This window comes from Clytia hemisphaerica, unplaced genomic scaffold (assembly GCF_902728285.1).
Source record: "Clytia hemisphaerica strain Z4C2 unplaced genomic scaffold, Clytia hemisphaerica genome assembly, whole genome shotgun sequence".
Taxonomy (NCBI): domain Eukaryota; kingdom Metazoa; phylum Cnidaria; class Hydrozoa; order Leptothecata; family Clytiidae; genus Clytia; species Clytia hemisphaerica.
The window spans coordinates 61,021-79,059 of record NW_027104475.1 but is presented as its reverse complement, the minus strand read 5'-3'; the positions used below and the strand labels follow the sequence as shown (position 1 = coordinate 79,059).

The following is an 18,039-nucleotide window of genomic DNA, read 5'->3' as shown; positions in this document are numbered from 1 at the left end:
TCACCGAAAACCCTGAAATTCGCATTCGCATTGTTCCATTTGGGTACTCTTTTGTACTTTTGTAGTGGGGGGGGGTCGTTTTGCATTTTTTCAAAATTTTTACACTTAATATCATTTTATAACAACCCCAAATCTATGAAATTTTCCTGAAAAATCGCTAAAACCTTCATTTTCCTAGGGCTTTTTAGCAAAATCATCATCGCCATCTACAATTAAGCGTCTTATTTCCAAGGTCCCCTGGGCATTCTAGTATTCAGTTACTATTTACTATTACTATTTCTTGGGCTCACCTTCCGTATTAAACCCAAAGTTCTTGTCCAATCATAAAATAAGACCTCTTCTGTTTGCTTTTAATTAGTCAAAGTAAACGCATTAGTATACCAAAAAATTAGAAACATATCTTTTTTTTCCTATAAAAAAGGATTTTATTCATAGTCTTCATTAAACTGTGTAACATTCATAAAAAGGAAATTATTTATATATATCAGTGTTTTTATCTGTTTATAATTAGAGAATGTAAATATTGCTTAGGAGTCTTAAACTCCGGTAAATATCTATCTATCTATCTATCTATCTAGGGTCATTTTAGCCTGGGGGTCCTTAGAAAGTCGATTTTTGAAGTTCTCATTTAGCTAAAACTGATTGTGCCATCAGATAGAGCTTCTTGGCAGTCATAATGCGCGGTCATTTTTCAAGATTTCCGGGTTTGTGTATTCAGCGCATTCAACCCGTCCGTCTTCCATTGCACCCGTTATATTTATTTTCATTAGCCTACGGCACTTAGGACCGGGCCGACTATCCGGCCGAAATTGGTGAATTTTCTGCGTGGTCAGTAAATTGTATAACCTTCAAAATCTTGAAGTTGGTGAAGAAAATGGGGGCTGGCTGAATTTTAACACAAAATATGTCATCAAAAAGCCTTTGATATCTTTGCAATCTGTGAAAAATGAACTGGAAAACTGCATCAAAGTACTTACTGGATGATAAATAAAAAGGTTGGTTGAAATAATTTTCTGGATTTTTGTTTAGTTCAAGGGTAATTTCAATCATAAATCATTTTTTTTTTTCGCCTGTTCGACTTTGAAAAAATATCAACTGTCTTTACCCTTCGGCCGAAAGCTTTTCCTTGCTTACCTCAGGTAAATAACTCTATGCTACCTCTACAGACTAAAGCTGTTTCATTGTTCTTGTTCATGCAAAGTTTGAGACTGTAGATAATATTTGATGTTTAACGATAAGGCAAAGGGGATAAAATGAACTGGTTTACCCTCATACTTCAAAAAATTCTTGATTTAACCTTTGACAGTTGATAAATGCAGTTAAAATATAGTTAATAAAATGTACCAATGTACCAACCATGCTTTTTTCTGGGAGTGCACTGAAACTGAAAGCAGGATTTTATAGCGGTGTAAGAACCGTACCCATTTAAAATTTGAATTGCCTTTGGATAGACTGGCATTGAAAAAAAGAAAAAATAATTTATTTTAAGAACACATTTTCATGTGGGTGGTTGAGACTTCAAACATGTTCATTAGCTCCCCTTGCCTTACGTATGATGTCCATTAAATATGCTTGATGATGTCCATCGATTACTGTTCATCAATTACATTTGATGACGTCCAGCGATTACGCCTGATGATGTCCATCGATTACGTTCAATTTTCATTGATTAAGCTTGATGACATCCATCAATTTTGATGATGTCCACACAGTCGTAATCGATAAAATTGATACAACTAATCGATCGAACAGATATCAAACATAAAATCTATAATCGATAGCTATATTTGAGGTTAAAAAAATTGTGATAGAGATTTGATTAGATCACAATGGATATCAATGAGCAATCGATTAATGTCGATTATATAGATTATATGTCGACTAACATTGATTATTTATGATTGTCTATCGATGAACTATTGATCAATATCAATTACCTTAAAGTATCGATGGTATCAATTGATAATCAATAAAAAACATCCATTGATTATTAATTGGTAATAATTGATTGAATGCAACCGTCTTTTGAATAGCTAATTAGTCCATAATTATTACTTTAAGGGGACGTCAGCTTTGGGATATCATTTTTACCATTATTTTAGAGAAGATAAATAAGAAGGGATAAAAAATCTTTTATTTCGGCCGATTTATTCAAATTTTTATTTTTATTGTTTTGACTCCACGATGGAGAAAATAAACGAAGGAGAGTAAATTTGTGACGTAGATATTGCATTTCTGTTTCCCCTTCTCTTTCTTTTAATAACAAATTTTTCCAAATAACTCACAGATATCTGTCCTTTTCGCCAGCGATTTTTAGAACAGAGATCCGATATTTTCCAAGGCACTAATTCTATACTCAGAACAGATCATATTTCAGCCTAGTATAGATAAACTGGATAAAACTAATGAACAGATAAAAATTTTTTGAAGGGAAAAAAGCAGATTGAATTTCCTGTTTAATAATTATAAAATCCCTCTCTTTTTACGAAAAATTTTGTTTAACAAATGTTGTTTAAAAAGTAGAGAAGCACTATTGTTACGTCACAGATTTAAAAAGAAGGGAAATTTTAAAACGTCTATTATTACGCATTGAGAAAAAACTTTCAATAATATAGCTCGTTTTGATTGTCTTGTTCTAAATTTTCTAAATGTAACAAAAAATGTGTGACAAAAATTTGGGCTGCATCCCCTTTAAGACAAATAATTTATCACCTCTTTACTGGCTGAGGGAAAGTAATATGTGGAGTAATAAGTTCAAAAGTCCGTCGCTTTCTCCAAAACACTTATCAATTATACTTGATGTTCATCGATTAGGTTCGATGTCCATCAATTGCATGTTTGATGATAATTTACATCAATTACACGTTTGCAGATTTTGTGCGTCCTGTGCCTACGTTGGTTCCTAAAAAGATTTTGTGCGTCCCCGTCCCAAAAAAATTTTGTGTCTCCAGAAAATATTTTATGTGGGTTCGCCAGAAAAGACGTGGACAACAAAAAAATTCTCATGGGCCCTAATAAAAGAAAAAATACTGTACGAACTAATATATGTTTAAAGCTGAATTCTTTTTAAAGTTTTTTTGTTTAGTTACATATTAACTGAAAGAATGACATTTTGTTATGCAAACTTTCTGATAAATACAAGAAAATTTCTTAATTTTCTTTACTTGCAAAAAATGCCATCTACTTAAGTATTCACATGAGTGTGTTGCGTGTCTTGTCTTTTCTATTAACTTTTACTTCGTTCTTTGCTATGCTTACCAGATGGAAACGAAAAATAAAGTTGCTGGTCTATTTTAAATCATGCTTCAATCGTGTGCCGTCAAAGTGCCTTGTAAAATGTGATTCCATTACTCAAATCTAAAGAAACTGAATGAATTTATTTACGGTTTGTGTAGATTTTGCTTTAAATTTTTTGTTTGTGTGTCAAGGAACCGAAACTAGAAGTTTTATCTTGTGTGATGTTTCAACTCTGGTCAGAGCCCTTAATTTCGCGATTAAAGTAAGAAGAAAAAGAATTGTAAAAAGACTTTTAAAGTACTTTACAATTTGCGGAATTCTTCATGAACTTAGCCAAAGGAATTACCTGAAATCTCAAACGTTGTCTCAACAATTTCTTTATTTCCATCATCATCCTCGATAACAGCCAGCTTCTTGAATTCCTGGGGAATGATACTCTCGCCGTACGAATACTTAACCTGAAAAATTATAAACAAAAAAATCATTAATGTCACACAATACTAATTTAAGATGGAAAGTTGATTATGGAAACCATGTCAGTGCAATAGACTGATTCCCTTGAAAGTGGTTTCCACATAGTAGCGAAAAGAGCCAACTTAAAAAATGGAATACATTTTAACTGTAAAAGTGAGACCGGTAAAGGTAACTTCAAGCGGACGAGAAAAATACAGTTTGAAGTTTTGATTTTTATACTACTGGGCGTTTCAAAAAAAAGTTTGGATTGGACAACCTCGTTCCCTGCGTATTATCAGCTTTTTGATTCTTACTGATAGCGCTAGATAATACCCTGGCATTGGCTGGTTTTCGAACGCGAAAGATTGCGTAATTCAAAAACAAAACGCCAGGGTATTCTCTGGCGTCAATCAGTAACGTAAATAAAGCCTGGAATACACGGGGACGAGGTTGTGGATTGGATAGTGAAAAAAATGTTATAAAGCTAAACTTTTTCACTATTGGAAAAGCTAACTTAAATTTGCTCAAGAGTTATAAGAAAACTTTTAAAATTATCTGATTCTCGATGTAGAAATTTTCTTCCGACACGCTAAAGCTCTGAAGGTCGGGAAAATTTTAACATCTGGTCTCCGATGGTGATGCTCCTTCAGAGCTTTAGCGTGGGCGGCCGCCAATACACCATCGGAATATCAGATAACTTTTAAAAATGAGATGGCATACCTGATCGATTTCTTCATCCAATTTTTCTTTTATCTTTCGTTTGTTTGGCTCAACAGGTACAGTGACTTCTCGATAAACACTATAAAAAAATAAATATGAAAAAATCCCTGCTTACTTTCATTTCAATAATCGTTCATGATTTTAATCAAAACAATCAAAGTGTTGTAATGAAGAAAAATAGGAAGTTAAATCAAGTTTCCCTTCTTCCCCCCATCTTGAGAAAATGTTCCCTCTATAACATGGACAACAATAAAAAGAAAGAAATTTCAGCAAAGTTGTGTTTATACCGTTTATACTTCTTCCTAGTTCTTGGCCCATTGCAATTAGTTTTCAAATCATTGGGATCGATGTCATTTTCTGTCATCATTTTCTTGAGGACTTGACCACAATTGTCAGGAACAATACCTACAAAGAAAGCATAAGACAATTTATCATACACACTACGAGTTTACAAGGGCAATAATATTCTATCCAAAAAAAAACTTTTGAATCATGATAAACTTAAATTCACAAAGCACGGAAAACACAAAATTTCAAGGGAACCCAAAAAAATTGATACTTAAATCACTTCTATGGAAATACTTCACGTTTTCATAATAGTACATAAAGGAACTAAAACAAGCAAGATGCTGAATGGACCTACCTAATGATTAACATCAGATGAAAATAAGAAAAAAGTGACAATAATTGTACACAAATTCAGAATGGAAAAATAAAGCTTGTGTGTTGAATAATGTAAAATGGTAAAAAGGAATGTCCCCAAATACGAAAATCACTTAAACCATTCAGACCCAAAAAACCTTTTAAGCTGTTTTTGGCCCAAATTTGCTCAAAAAAATTTTCCTTAAAAATCTGGCTCCGTCACATTTTGGGCACTGTCATTTTGCATCATTGTGCCAAAAATCAGAAAAAAATTATGAGACAACATTGAGAAAAGCTATATTTTCTTATTTGGTTAAAGGGAATTTCCCCAAAATACGAAAATCCGTCTTTTAAGGCGAATAAGAATTTTCCAGGAAAAAACACTTCAGCCATTCTTTAGAGAATCTTGCCCTCCATCTTTGTACAAAAATTCGGAAAAAAGTAATGACAGGATTTTGCACAAAGTCCAAAAAACCCTATTTTTAGGCAGTTTTTGGCCCAAATTTGCCCAAAAAAAATTTCCTTAAAAATCTGGCTCCGTCACATTTTGGGCACTGTCATTTTGCATCATTGTGCAAAAAATCAGAAAAAAATTATGAGTCAACATTGACAAAAGCTATATTTTCTTATTTGGTTAAAGGGAATTTCCCCAAAATACAAAATAAATTTTTTCTCAAAAATCGGGCTCCGTCACGTTCTGGGCATTGCCATTTTGCATCATTGTGCAAAAAAACAGAAAAAACTAATGAGCCAATCCTGAGAAAAGCTGGTAACAGACGGACGGACGAACGGACGAACGGACGAACGGACGGACATGGGTTAAAAAATAGGGTCCAAAAATATTAAAAATGTGGACAAACCTTTTTTTGTTTTTGAGTTTGTGCTTCCTGGCAAGCTTATCAAAGATAACCAATTCATTATTTCTCTTCAATCCCCGAACCTGGAAAGTAAAGGAAATGCTGACTGATCAGTAAAAATGAATATCAAGTAACAGAAATGACCTGCATTTGATTGTTAAAAACTTTATCAAAATAAAGTATTGGTCCAAGCTAGAAGGGTTATTATAAGGTTGGCAATTATAACAGAAATTATTGAACTCGTTTTCATAAAGATTTCATACAAAATAATGTTATCTAAAAAGTAGTTCAGTTTTTTTGAATCTTCAATATTTTCAAGAACTTTAAATACAGATTGAAAATAGTTGCAAAAAACCTTCTCCAAACACCCATCCAAATCTTCAATTGTGTAGCTACTAGTGGGGCCAACACTGCAACGGGGTCTCTTTGTACCGACAGCAATCAATTCATTCTGGAGTTATGTTCTTGAGATTGCATCCGATTTACGTTCCATACATTTCACAGTCTTTTCCCTTTCACGTGAAAGCATGGAGTGATCACTGCCATACGCTCTATAAGTATTCAAAATTGATTCCAGATTCCAAAACTACTTGAGATATCAAGGTGAAATTTTCAGGGTCTTATTTTCTTGTGTGATGGATCATTTGGTCTAAATTTCATCAAAATCCAAGAGGATGAGGTATCACACCCTGAAGACTCTTAAAAAAAATGGCTCTTAATTGTTTTATTTGCTTGAATATTTTTTTCTTTTTTACCTTTCAGTATGCGGAAATGCCCTACCTGCAACAACATAGTTTCAAACAAATCATTCCGGAAGCATATGAACCAATGTGAACAGTCTTCTGATTTTGATGAGTGTCTTGAAAGTGATCCAGCAAATATACCAGTTCCTGAAAATGACAATCAACAGCCTGCTCCTGCAAATGATGAACCTCTTGAATACAGTAATGTAGGAGATACATCGAATTCTCATTTTGAAGAAGAACTGAGCCCAGAGGAATGGGATCCAGAGGACTTAGATGATGAAATCTTAGAAATGATTTCACAGCGTTATACAAACAATATCACTATTGATGAACATGTTCAAGAGAATGACGAACCCTTAGAAATGAATGAGCCAGAACAAGAGCCACCAGCTATGAGTATCGCACGTTGGATTTGTCTTTTTTTGGCCTTGTGGCAATATCATTTCAATATCACAGACGGTGCTCTGGAATGTTTATTAAAGTTCATTCATGGATTATTAACAATCCTAGTCCAGCAATGTGGACTTAGTGATGTCATTCTTCTTGCATTTCCAAGCAGTCTTTATCTATACCACAAATTTTTCAACGCATGTGAACGCTTTAAAAAATTTGTTGTCTGTATCAAATGTCACACCTTATATGAAATGGAACAATCAGTCACCCGAATTCGAGGACAAGAAATATCGAAAAGATGTTCCCACATAGAATTTCCAAACCATGATCTCCCACGCCTGAGAAGACAATGTGGACAGGAACTATTAGAAACAGTCAGAGTAGGAAATAGGACATCCCTTATACCTTATAAGACCTATTGCTATAAGCCTTTGTCAACAACACTGAAGTATTTGTTCAAGCGACAAAACTTTTGGCAATTGTGCCAATCTTGGATGACCCGCAAAGTCCATCCAGGAATTATGTCAGATATTTATGATGGTCAAGTTTGGAAGGACTTCTCAGACCCGAAAAAAATGGATTTTTTAAACCATCCTGGAAATATTGGGATCATGCTCAATTGTGATTGGTTTTGCCCATACAAAAATGTTAGGACATACAGTATTGGTGCTATCTATTCAGTTGTTATGAATCTCCCAAGGAGTATAAGGTATTCATTTCTGTCATTTATCAGAAATTCTTAGGAAAATGTTTTTCTAAATCAAAAATTTTGCACTTTAATTGTGCTTGTGGGATTGGCTTTTTGCGTATTAATATTAAATTATCCTCTGTATGAAAAGTGGCTTAACGTCATCCCCAATCTCAAGATGAAAGTCATTATATAACTATAGATTTTGTAAGACAATATTTTAAGATTTAACTATTATTTAGTCATGTGCACAATGTTATTAGAGGGCGTTTGCGTCCCGTTTAAAGATTTGAAACTTCCACTCTTTGAAGATACTTGTCAAAATTTTAACTTTGGGTATGGGGCAGTCTCTTTAATGGCACTATTGTTTCTTTGTAAATAAGATGGACAATATCCTCCCCTGACTTGATACTACATGTTTTCAAGTTGCCCTAGTTTTGGGTGGTCTAAAATTTTCATTAACATTTGTTTGACTTCTTTACTAGCTAATTTGTTTTATGAGCTCCTTTCTATTTTAAGTTCTTTTACTAAATAAATAGGACAATATATTTTACATGAAAAATGGTAGCCCGTTTAAGCATACCCAATTAACCTTTACATTCTAAATTTTAGATTCAAGAAAGAGAACATCATATTGCACGGATTGATCCAAAATATGGCAAAGGAACCACCTATCAACACCTTTTTAAGTCCGTTAGTAGATGAACTATTACTGGCCTGGAATGATGGATATCAAGTTGAATTACACAATGGTATCATACAAAATGTTAAAGCTGCCGTTCTATGTATTGGCTGCGATATTCCCGCTTCAAGAAAACTGTGTGGATTCAAAGGTATTTAAAAATATTATAGTGCGTTTCGCTCAAAGACTTTTATTCAGGAACTTTAACTGGGTGCCTCTACTTACTCAACCATTTTTCTTTCAAGTTAGAACCACAAGGTTTTCACTTTAAATTAGATTGCGACTTTGTACCCGTCTAAAAAATACTGTGTTTGGGATATATCATGAAAAATATTTCTATATATAATATTTTACATCAGTGAATCTTCAACAAATATTTAAATAGCTCACCTATATTCGAATATGTATGAATGGTCACACATGCATTCCACTTCAATATTTTTAGCTACGTGATTATTGTCTTGAAACTTACTCTGTATTTTCTTTCAGCTCACAATGCAAACAAAGGATGCAACAAATGCAACAAATTCTTCCCAGGAAGCATAGCAGAAGGAAAGGATTACGGTGGATTTGACACTGATGATTGGACAGCACGCACTGATCTTGAACATCGCAATCAGATGTCCGAAATTTTCAATGCTGGAACAAAAGCAGAACGGGGAAGACTTGAAACAGAATATGGTACTAAATATTCCATCCTCTCAAAACTGCCTTATTATGACTTTATTTTAATGACTATTATCGACCCTATGCACAACCTTTTCTTGGGTACGGCCAAGCGGATGATACATGTATGGAAAGATGCTGGCTTTATCACGAAGCGAAATGTCCATCTAATTCAACAACGCATAAACGATATAGAGTGTTCGAATGACGTTGGGAAGATTCCAGGGAAGTTCGATGATTTTTCCTTTGCATCATTTACCGCTGATGAACTAAAAAACTGGACACTGTTATTTTCGCTCTATGCCTTGAAGGATATCGTTCCTGATGAGCATTTAAAATGTTGGAAAAATTTCGTCATTGCATGCCTTTACATTTGCAATCAAGCTATCACGGTAGGTGATTTGACTGTAATGGACAAATATTTATTAAGATTTTGCAAGTCTTTTGAGAATCTATATGGCAGCGATGCAGTAACGCCAAACATGCACCTCCATTGCCATTTGGTGGATTGTATCAAGGCATATGGCCCAGTGTACGGTTTCTGGCTGTTCAGTTTCGAACGTTTCAATGGGTTGCTAGAGAGAATGCCTAGAAACAACAAAACCATCGAGATGCAGCTTATGAGACGATTTGACCGCGATCTTCAGGCGCAGAACATACCATTTCCGGAAGCCTTACATGATGACTTTCTTCCCCTTTTCAGTGGTTTAAACACCCAGCAAAGAGGTGCCCTTGGTGTTCATGACATCAACGTCGAAATGTTATTGATGTCTTCGAAAAAGACCGATTACAGAGCCTTGACTTGGTCTGATCTTTCTTTCGTCGTAATGAAAAGGAAACAGGTAATTCACGATCTTTACATAGGGTTTCATTGGACAGAATTGATCAAACTTTGTTAAGCTCTTCAGTAACATAATAGACGATTTTCGTTTTCATAAACCAAGATATTTGACCCCAGTTTAACCAATTACTCAAGCTTATTTGGCCTCTGTTGCCTCAAGGGGGAGGGAATCTACCACCCTTAAAAGACTTCGTTTAAATTTTGTGATTTCATGACAAAACATTCACCTTTCGGAAAATAGCGATGATTTGCAAAATAAGATCTCAAGTCAAACCAATAAAGATTCTGCTTTTTGTTTATCTCGTTCGCGTACTCTTTATTCTACAGTTACACTATTGTCTTGTTACTTTCTTTTTACAGCAAATTTACGAATTAACCCAACGGGAATCGAAATGTTTGAAATTGATGTACGAGGCTTTATATCCCGGCAAGGACATAGTCGTTCCGATTGCGTCCTGGAAAACTACAGAAGTAGTCTGTGACGACGTTTTATATGGTGCTGAAACGTCAAGAAGCGTACGATCGTCAAACATTGTTGCTTATTGGTGTGGTGAAGCCGGAAAAGTTGAACCGTTTGAAACAATGTACCATTCCCCACGGCCAGGGAAGATCATTTACTTCATCAAGCATTCAGTTGTACTCAACGGTGTCTATACAGAACATGTTCTTGCTCGCGTGGATTGGTTTTTACGCTCTGAAAATTACGATGGGAATGTTATATACGGCAAACCGATAATGATTTTCCGCGATCGTCTCTATGAGCCGTCTGGAAGTGCTTCGTTCCTTCCTGTTCAGCGTATTTTTAGTAAATACGTTTTCGCCAGAACTGAGATGGATTGTAATGAAATGATTGTAGTCGTTCCGAGGATTAGACATTTAAGTATTTGATAAACCGTAAAAAGCCTTTCTTTTGTTGTTGATTAAACTTGCTCTACGATAGAGATTGATTTTTTAAATATGATGTACGTCTCGGAGCTTTACTTCTGCAAGAGTAAAATACTTTTATGTACATTAATTGTAGAAACTTTCTCAAACAGAAACTTTTGCCCTTTTTTGGCGTAAATATCTCTAAAATAGGTTTACATGGCGATTCGTGAAAGTTTACTTATGCTCGTAAGAAACTTTTTCGAAATCTAAAAAAATACGGTATATAATACTTCGAAATCTTAATAGATATTGAAATTCAAGCATAATTCGATTTTCTCTCAAATTCAAATGACATCTATTGTTATCGGATGATTTGCAATCTTTTCCCAATGATTCCCAAAAGTATATGCTTATGAAAAATATTTTATTTTTTCTTTGTGTCCGTAAAAGCGAAAGTGACTTCGTTACAAATGTAACCCTTCAAAAAAACATTTTACTTCCATCACAGCTGGCACAAACCGTTGTTTCAACGTTCAAATAACGTTAAATAAACGTTAAGAGCGTTATTTGAACGTTTGAACAACGTCGTGTGCCAGCTGGGATGATAAATCTATTTGTTTGTTGTCTTGCAGTGCCCCACTATAGGATTTCTTTGAAAATTTTCAATGTTTTTTCGCTTTCGAACGATGTATATATGCCTAGACGATTCTCTCTTTTATAAGTGTTGATTTGCTCCTCGATTGGGACATAGAACCTAGTACTATGGTAGGATTTATGAATTGGTTTTTATGACAGCCATGTATTGGTTACACACAATAGTTTTGCTTGAACTTGTTATGATGTTATGTCTCGAATGGAACTTCACATATTAGCTAATCACTTTTTTTGTTGAGCTTCCGTCCATCCATCATTCCGCGTTTGAAAAAATAAAAAAAAGTTAACTGACGAAAAAAAAAACAAGGCAATGAAAGATTTCGTATAACTGACAGCCATGGCAATCCTCTCGTTCTCTTGAACGTACTCCAATCGAGGAGAAGTACTTGCATGATCGTTGAACTGTAAATAACATATATTTTAGCTTTATAATTTCGGAAAGACGTACTACTACGACAGCAAGCTACTCACTTAACCTATTTCTTTACCATAATTTATTATTCACCAGATTTAGCTCTCTCATTAAGATTCTGAAATTTCTGAAGGCTAAATAAGTTCCTTGGCTTTAAACTGAATAATTATAATATTATAATGGGATTCCTAAAAAGGGTGATATAATACAATGTCCGACTTTTCTTTAATGGGAAATTTTAGATTTGAAAGTAGAAATCGTCAAAAAAATACCATTTGACTGATTTCCACTATAAATAGGGAATAATTCGTATTTCAAATGTTCGAAAACTAGTGAAAGTCATATTTTTGAAAATTTGAAAGTGAAGAAAACAACTTTTTTCCACTCTTCTTCCTAAAATTAGGAAAGTTAGTAATAGTCATATTTTTGAAAATTGTAAAGATGGAAAAAATCATCTTTTAACAAATTTCCATACATTGGAAATCTCATTCTTCCTAAAATTAGGAAATTTAGTAAAAGTCATATTTTCGAAAATTGGAAAATTGGAAAAAGTCTACTTTTAACAACTTTCCATAGATTGGAATTTTCACTTTTCCTAAAATTAGGAAATTTAGTAAAAGTCATAGTTTTGAAAATTGGAAAAGTGAGGAAAGACCGCCTTTCAACAAGTTTCCACGATCACAGAAATATCATCTTTCAAACTTTTGGAAAGATAGTTAAGATGAAATTTCCAAAATTGGAAATATAAAGAAATGAGATCTTTCAACAAATTTCCACAAAATTGTAAAAATGGTCTTTCTCTAACTGAGGAAAGATGTTAAAGATGAACATTCCAACATCTTTCCAAAATGGAAAGCTCTAATTTCGCCCAGTGAGAGAAATGTTCGGGCTGTTCCGGGTGCTTCCGTACAAAACATTACGTCATTGATTTCATAAGACTCGCGTATGTTATAGTTATTTGGATAACTTATAAACCCTGTTGTGGAGCAATTCTGTGTTTTCACGCGCGGCGAGCGAGCGAGGTTAATTCTCGCCCTGGCATTTTTTTCCGATTCGGATTTAAAAAAAAATGACGTTGGGTACTCTCTAGCATTGGGGAGATAAATCTGATGCGAGAGATATCAGCTAAAATGCGGGAGATGCGGGAGACGCTCAAAAATGCGGGAGACACCTTTAAAATGCGGAATTCTCCCGCGCAATGAGGGAAAGTTGACAGCTATGCCATCCAATCTGGTTCAATCTTAACAATCAATCATCAATATTGATTTACCAACATCCTGCTTATTATTTCTCCAGATAATCTTATCATAAAGTTCAACATGGTTGGAGAAAGCACATCCAAACAAACTCAACAAAAAACATTCGATCCTCTTCAAAACTAAAGACTCCTGAAAGCACAAATAGTTTACTGGTACCTGATCTCTCTCCTGATTCATCAGCACTAATGTCACCCATTGTGGTATCAACTAACAATCCAAGAGAAATCAGAGCAATAATCTCCATGCTCCAAACAAAGGTAGAACTTCTTTCCGACAAAGTTGACTCTCTAGACACTGAAGTTTCGTCACTTAAAAATGCCCTTATCATCAATGAATCTGCCCTTGCTATCTCACAAACCACATCTTCAAACTTGATAGGCCAGAACAATATTCAAGACGAAATTTAATTTTGGCGGGAAATAACTTTGGCGAATGACGGCGTAAATCTGTTTTATTTTGCCTTATTTTAAGCAATTTTGATGAGTTTCAGGTGTCATTTTAGCAATAATAACAAAAAAATTAATTTTGGCGGGAACTTATTTTGGCGAGTGGGCAAAATGTTTAATTTTGGCGGGAACTAATTTTGTCAAATACGAATGCTAAAGGGCCCTTATGTTACAGTAAAGTAGTGTGAAGAAATAAAAAAGCAAATGACTGTAAAGCACTACAGTGTGAGCAAAATATAAACTAATACATACAACAATATATTTCTAGAGACTTTTATCGGTAATGTAAAAAGTTTTTAAAAAAACTAATCCAAAACAGTAAAAAAACTGTACCGAGCTCGATCCCATACAAACCATATTTTGGCTCTGAACAGAAATTCGCGAAAAAAAGAAAACAAAATAATGGTCAAACTTACTAAAATAAAACAGCGCATGACCACAGACTTTTTGGGGTTTCCTCAAAACATGTCGCGCGCGTCATGAATATTGTGACGTCATTATGTTTTATTTGTTTCGAAATGACGTTCTAAATGTATGTATTTTTTCTTTCACCATAGGTAATTTATATCGCCATCAAACTGGTCAAAACTAGCAAGAGTTGAAAGCATATGTTTTAAGTATAATTTGGGCAGTAGACTAATTTTTCACTAGGGTTGGTGAATAAGGGGTCGTGCGGACTGGACCTCCGAAAACCAACCCTTAGAGAGACAAATTTTAGTGAAAATGTGACCCTTCGAGAGACTTTTTTGAAAATTTTTCTCTGATATTCAAAAAAATTCCTACCCTTAGAGACTTTTTTGTATTTTCTCTCTCAAAATCATGATTTTCCCACCTAACTTAGAGAAACTACTTCAAAAAATGTTCCTAAAAATCGTGAATTTTTTAACCCTTGGAGAAACCACTTTTTTTCTGATTTTTGTAACCCTTAGAGAGACTTTGGAAGGTGAAAAAAACAACCCTTATGATCGTCAATAGTCCAAAGCCATTTGTAAAAATTGAAATGCTGCATATCATTTCCAATTGCTCCCTGAAATCCAAGGAGGTTTCTGCGACCCGATCAAATACTTTCAGTTTTTTTCCATATCTTTTCTGCGAGCGCTGAGAGCTTGTATTCTCGTAATTTTTCCCCAAAACTTTCTCGATGGTCTAGCATTTCTTGAGTATACCATAACCTAAGAAGTAGAGAATGGTGAATCCCTTAATTGATCCCAGCATTTGGAAATCCCGTCAAATTTCCCCCAATCACAAAAATTACAATTTCGAAAAGGTAGGATGTAGGATACGATGCCTGTCAAAGACCCGAATAGGAAAACTTGGGAGAGTTGATTATCGTGGAAATCCCGTCAAATTTCCCCCCATCTTAAATATTACACATTCGAAAAGGTTCATGTTAGTCCTAGGATGTAGGATACGATGCTTGTCAAAGACCCGAATAGGAAAACTCGGGAGAGTTGATTATCGTGGAAATCCTGTCAAATTTTCCCCAATCTCAAATATTAAAGTAAATTTCGTCCGCACACTCCCAGCACCGAAAAATTAATTAGCGGGAGGGACGCTTAGTAGGTACCGGAGAATAAAGAAATCATAAAGAAATGGAATAATAGAGCGAAAAACCTTCAAGGGACTTTAAATTTCCATCGAAAACAGGAGCTTATCAAATAATAGAATGTCGAATATTACAGTGTCGTTAATGAGTTTCTTAAGGAATTTTGACAGCGACTTTCAATTTGATCGAAAATGGGAGCTTATCGAATAGTAGAACGTCGATGGATACACCTTATTTTATGGGGTAAAATTTTGTTAGACTCATTATGCTTAGCAAAATTAAATGATTTTTAATTAATGCTTAATAAAAAACCATGTAACATTTTGGCCAGTAATTTCTTGTTACTTCTCGACTTTTCCCAATATTAAAAAAAGGTAACATTTCATCAACTGCTTATTATCATTAAAATACCAAGGTTATACTTTGATTTGTTAACAAGTATTTTTCACATTTACATCGAAATGAATAAAATCAAAAATGCTGTGTATTAAAATTTGATAAAGAATGACTGGTTACAAACAGGTTTCCATATAAAACTAAAATCTACACGAGACAAAAGAACAAAAACAGATGGACTGATAGATCAATGGCATATTCCAGAAAATGTTTGTATATTGTCCACTCAGAGCTGTCCTGGTCGAAGTCGAAGCGAAGGAGTTGACACAATGATTCATCATTTGTGAAAGGAATTTAACCATGAAAGACAATTTTGATTGAGTCGATTACTCAGGAAAGGTCAGCTCAAAATATTACTTCTACAGCAACAGAAACATCTGATTTGAAGCAAATGCGGTGATCTGTAATCATAAAAAAGGAAAAAGGAAAGAGTAAGTTATTCTAAAACAATACGATATTCCAGAAACCAGAACATTATTGAGTTTTGATGATAGGGGACGCTCGCTAAAAAGCTAACCAAAATGATAAAACAAGCACTTATATCACGTCATCATTTCTGAAATCAAGAAAGTAGAAGAATTCCTACATTTTTCGAAGTGGAATCCAAGCAATTAACATAACCATTTGATCGATCGAATCGATATCAAAGCCGAACCCACCCATAGATTGTTCATACATTCCTTTTTTACTTCTATATAGAAAAAATATATATAATATAACAACCAAAAATGCAAGAGCCTAAAACTAGAAAATCAGGGTCACGTCACAATGAACATTTTACAAGAATTTTTGTCATTGGATTGATCGTTAACTATTCAGACAAAAAGTTTTATTACATTGCTTTGAAAAACCAATTATGTGTGCATCATATAAAAACTTCACAATTGGAAAATTAAACAATCGAGACGAAAACTATAAACCACTAACTAGTATCACAAAGATGTAAGAATGCAATAACTTCAACGCTCCCTTCCAACTATCGTAAATTTAAAACACAAAAAGTTATAAATATTACTTTTTTTTCTCTAAAAACACTAAAAAATAATGTATAAACTATTTTCACTTTTATTAGAAAAAAAAATAAAATGAAAAAAAGATTCCACTGAAAATCAAACACGTATTGCGAAAAGTGTTATTTTTAGTTATATTTTGATAAAAACCTGGAGGAAAATGCATCAGAGATCGCCTAAAATTAGAACAAACAAGACTGCTCAGTTTAGAAAACCTTTTTCAAACGTAAAAACACTAAAAAAAATGATGAATTAACTATTTGTTTAAAAAATACAGAACAAATCCACTGGAGATCAAACATGGAATGTGGAAAGTGTTATTTAAAATTCACCAAGAAATGGCCAAAAATTAGCTGTTTATTTAGATATCATGAAAGCTCATTTAGAAACCTTTTTCTAAACATAAAAAAGTAATTAGAAAAATTAGAACAAACAAGAAATTTTGATAATTAGAAGAAAAAATAACTATATATTATTGATGGTCTGTAGCATATGATTGAATAGTTCAATGAGTTGACCAGCCAAATTCACGCCTTGACCAGCCAACCCACCACGCCCAATATTCCACCCACCACGCCCAACATTCCTTCCACCACGCCCAACATTCCATTCACCACGACCTCCACGGGCATAGGGATGCCCTCTAACCACTCCTCCACGCCCACGTCCACGTCCACGTCCCCGACCCCGACCTCTTCCCCGCCCGATATTAACATTGCCATTGCCATTTCCATAGACGTTGCCGTTAATGTTGTTGTTGTTATTGTTATTGCTATTTACTCGGGTAAGTTATGGCATGTCTCAAAAACTGAAAATTACCATAATTTTTAGATCGCATTAGTCGACGGAAAATGACCAAACAAATGACTGAACGTGAAGGGTACTATGATGTAGTTTCTAACCTGATGTTCGCGAAAAACCGCAAAAGCTGATTATTACGTAATAATCGATGACGTCATTAAAACTAAAAATTGAATTTCTCAAGAATGGTTTATCCAATTGTCTTCAAACTTTTACCAAAGATGTATCTGATTAAAGTCGCTCATTTGAAAAAAAAGATTTTTCGAAATTCTGATGACGTCAGCAGAAATTAGTAAGAAACGAAAAATCCTATTTTCTGCTGACTGCTTTCTTCTAATTATTAATTAATCTCATCTAATCGCTTCTAACTCTAATTCCTCTATAACTGCTTCTGGCTCTATCTCTGCTGCTGGCCCTAATTCATCGATTACGATCTCTGCAGTAACACCTTCCTGGTCAGCCTTAAAAATAAGATATAAAGTTTTAAGAATTGTTTAACTATCAACATTAAGTATCAACAAATATCTGACAAAAGCAACCTGATATGCATGACTTATTTATACAATGAATAAGACTATTTGGAGAAGATTCATTTATTTGTTTGTTATAGATACTTACATAAGGGTTGGTAGCATCTGAATCTGCTGGCGAGGCAGGCGGTACCAGTCCAATCAGCTCATCTACGATGGTGTGCCCAGATGGTATAAGTTTATTGGATGCCAT

The 18,039-nt window shown here is 34.3% G+C and overlaps 2 protein-coding genes across 2 annotated transcripts; one reads left to right on the top strand and one right to left on the bottom strand.

The window, feature by feature from the left end:
* The first annotated feature begins 9,585 nt into the window (after nt 1–9,585).
* On the top strand, nt 9,586–10,988 carry LOC136821409 (uncharacterized). The gene is made up of 2 exons (XM_067077642.1): nt 9,586–9,926; nt 10,286–10,988. The coding sequence occupies exons 1-2, from the start codon at nt 9,669–9,671 to the stop codon at nt 10,811–10,813; spliced, it is 786 nt and encodes a 261-aa protein (XP_066933743.1). The 5' UTR covers nt 9,586–9,668; the 3' UTR covers nt 10,814–10,988.
* A 5,992-nt stretch (nt 10,989–16,980) lies between these two features.
* LOC136821385 (probable H/ACA ribonucleoprotein complex subunit 1) lies at nt 16,981–18,039 on the bottom strand. The gene is made up of 3 exons (XM_067077622.1): nt 17,935–18,039; nt 17,686–17,777; nt 16,981–17,287 (listed from the first exon to the last, which is right to left on the bottom strand). Exons 1-3 carry the CDS (start codon nt 18,037–18,039, stop codon nt 16,981–16,983), a joined length of 504 nt encoding a protein of 167 aa, XP_066933723.1.

Bases quoted from the DNA above. Each gene is read 5' to 3' on its own strand.
- LOC136821409 (XM_067077642.1), top strand. From the start codon at position 9,669: ATGCCTAGAAACAACAAAACCATCGAGATGCAGCTTATGAGACGATTT. The intron at 9,927-10,285 runs GTAATTCACGAT...TTCTTTTTACAG, and splicing joins TCGTAATGAAAAGGAAACAG to CAAATTTACGAATTAACCCA.
- LOC136821385 (XM_067077622.1), bottom strand. From the start codon at position 18,039: ATGGCATCCAATAAACTTATACCATCTGGGCACACCATCGTAGATGAG. The intron at 17,778-17,934 runs GTAAGTATCTAT...CTTATTTTTAAG, and splicing joins CAGATGCTACCAACCCTTAT to GCTGACCAGGAAGGTGTTAC. The intron at 17,288-17,685 runs GTTAGAAGCGAT...CCGAGTAAATAG, and splicing joins GCAGTTATAGAGGAATTAGA to CAATAACAATAACAACAACA.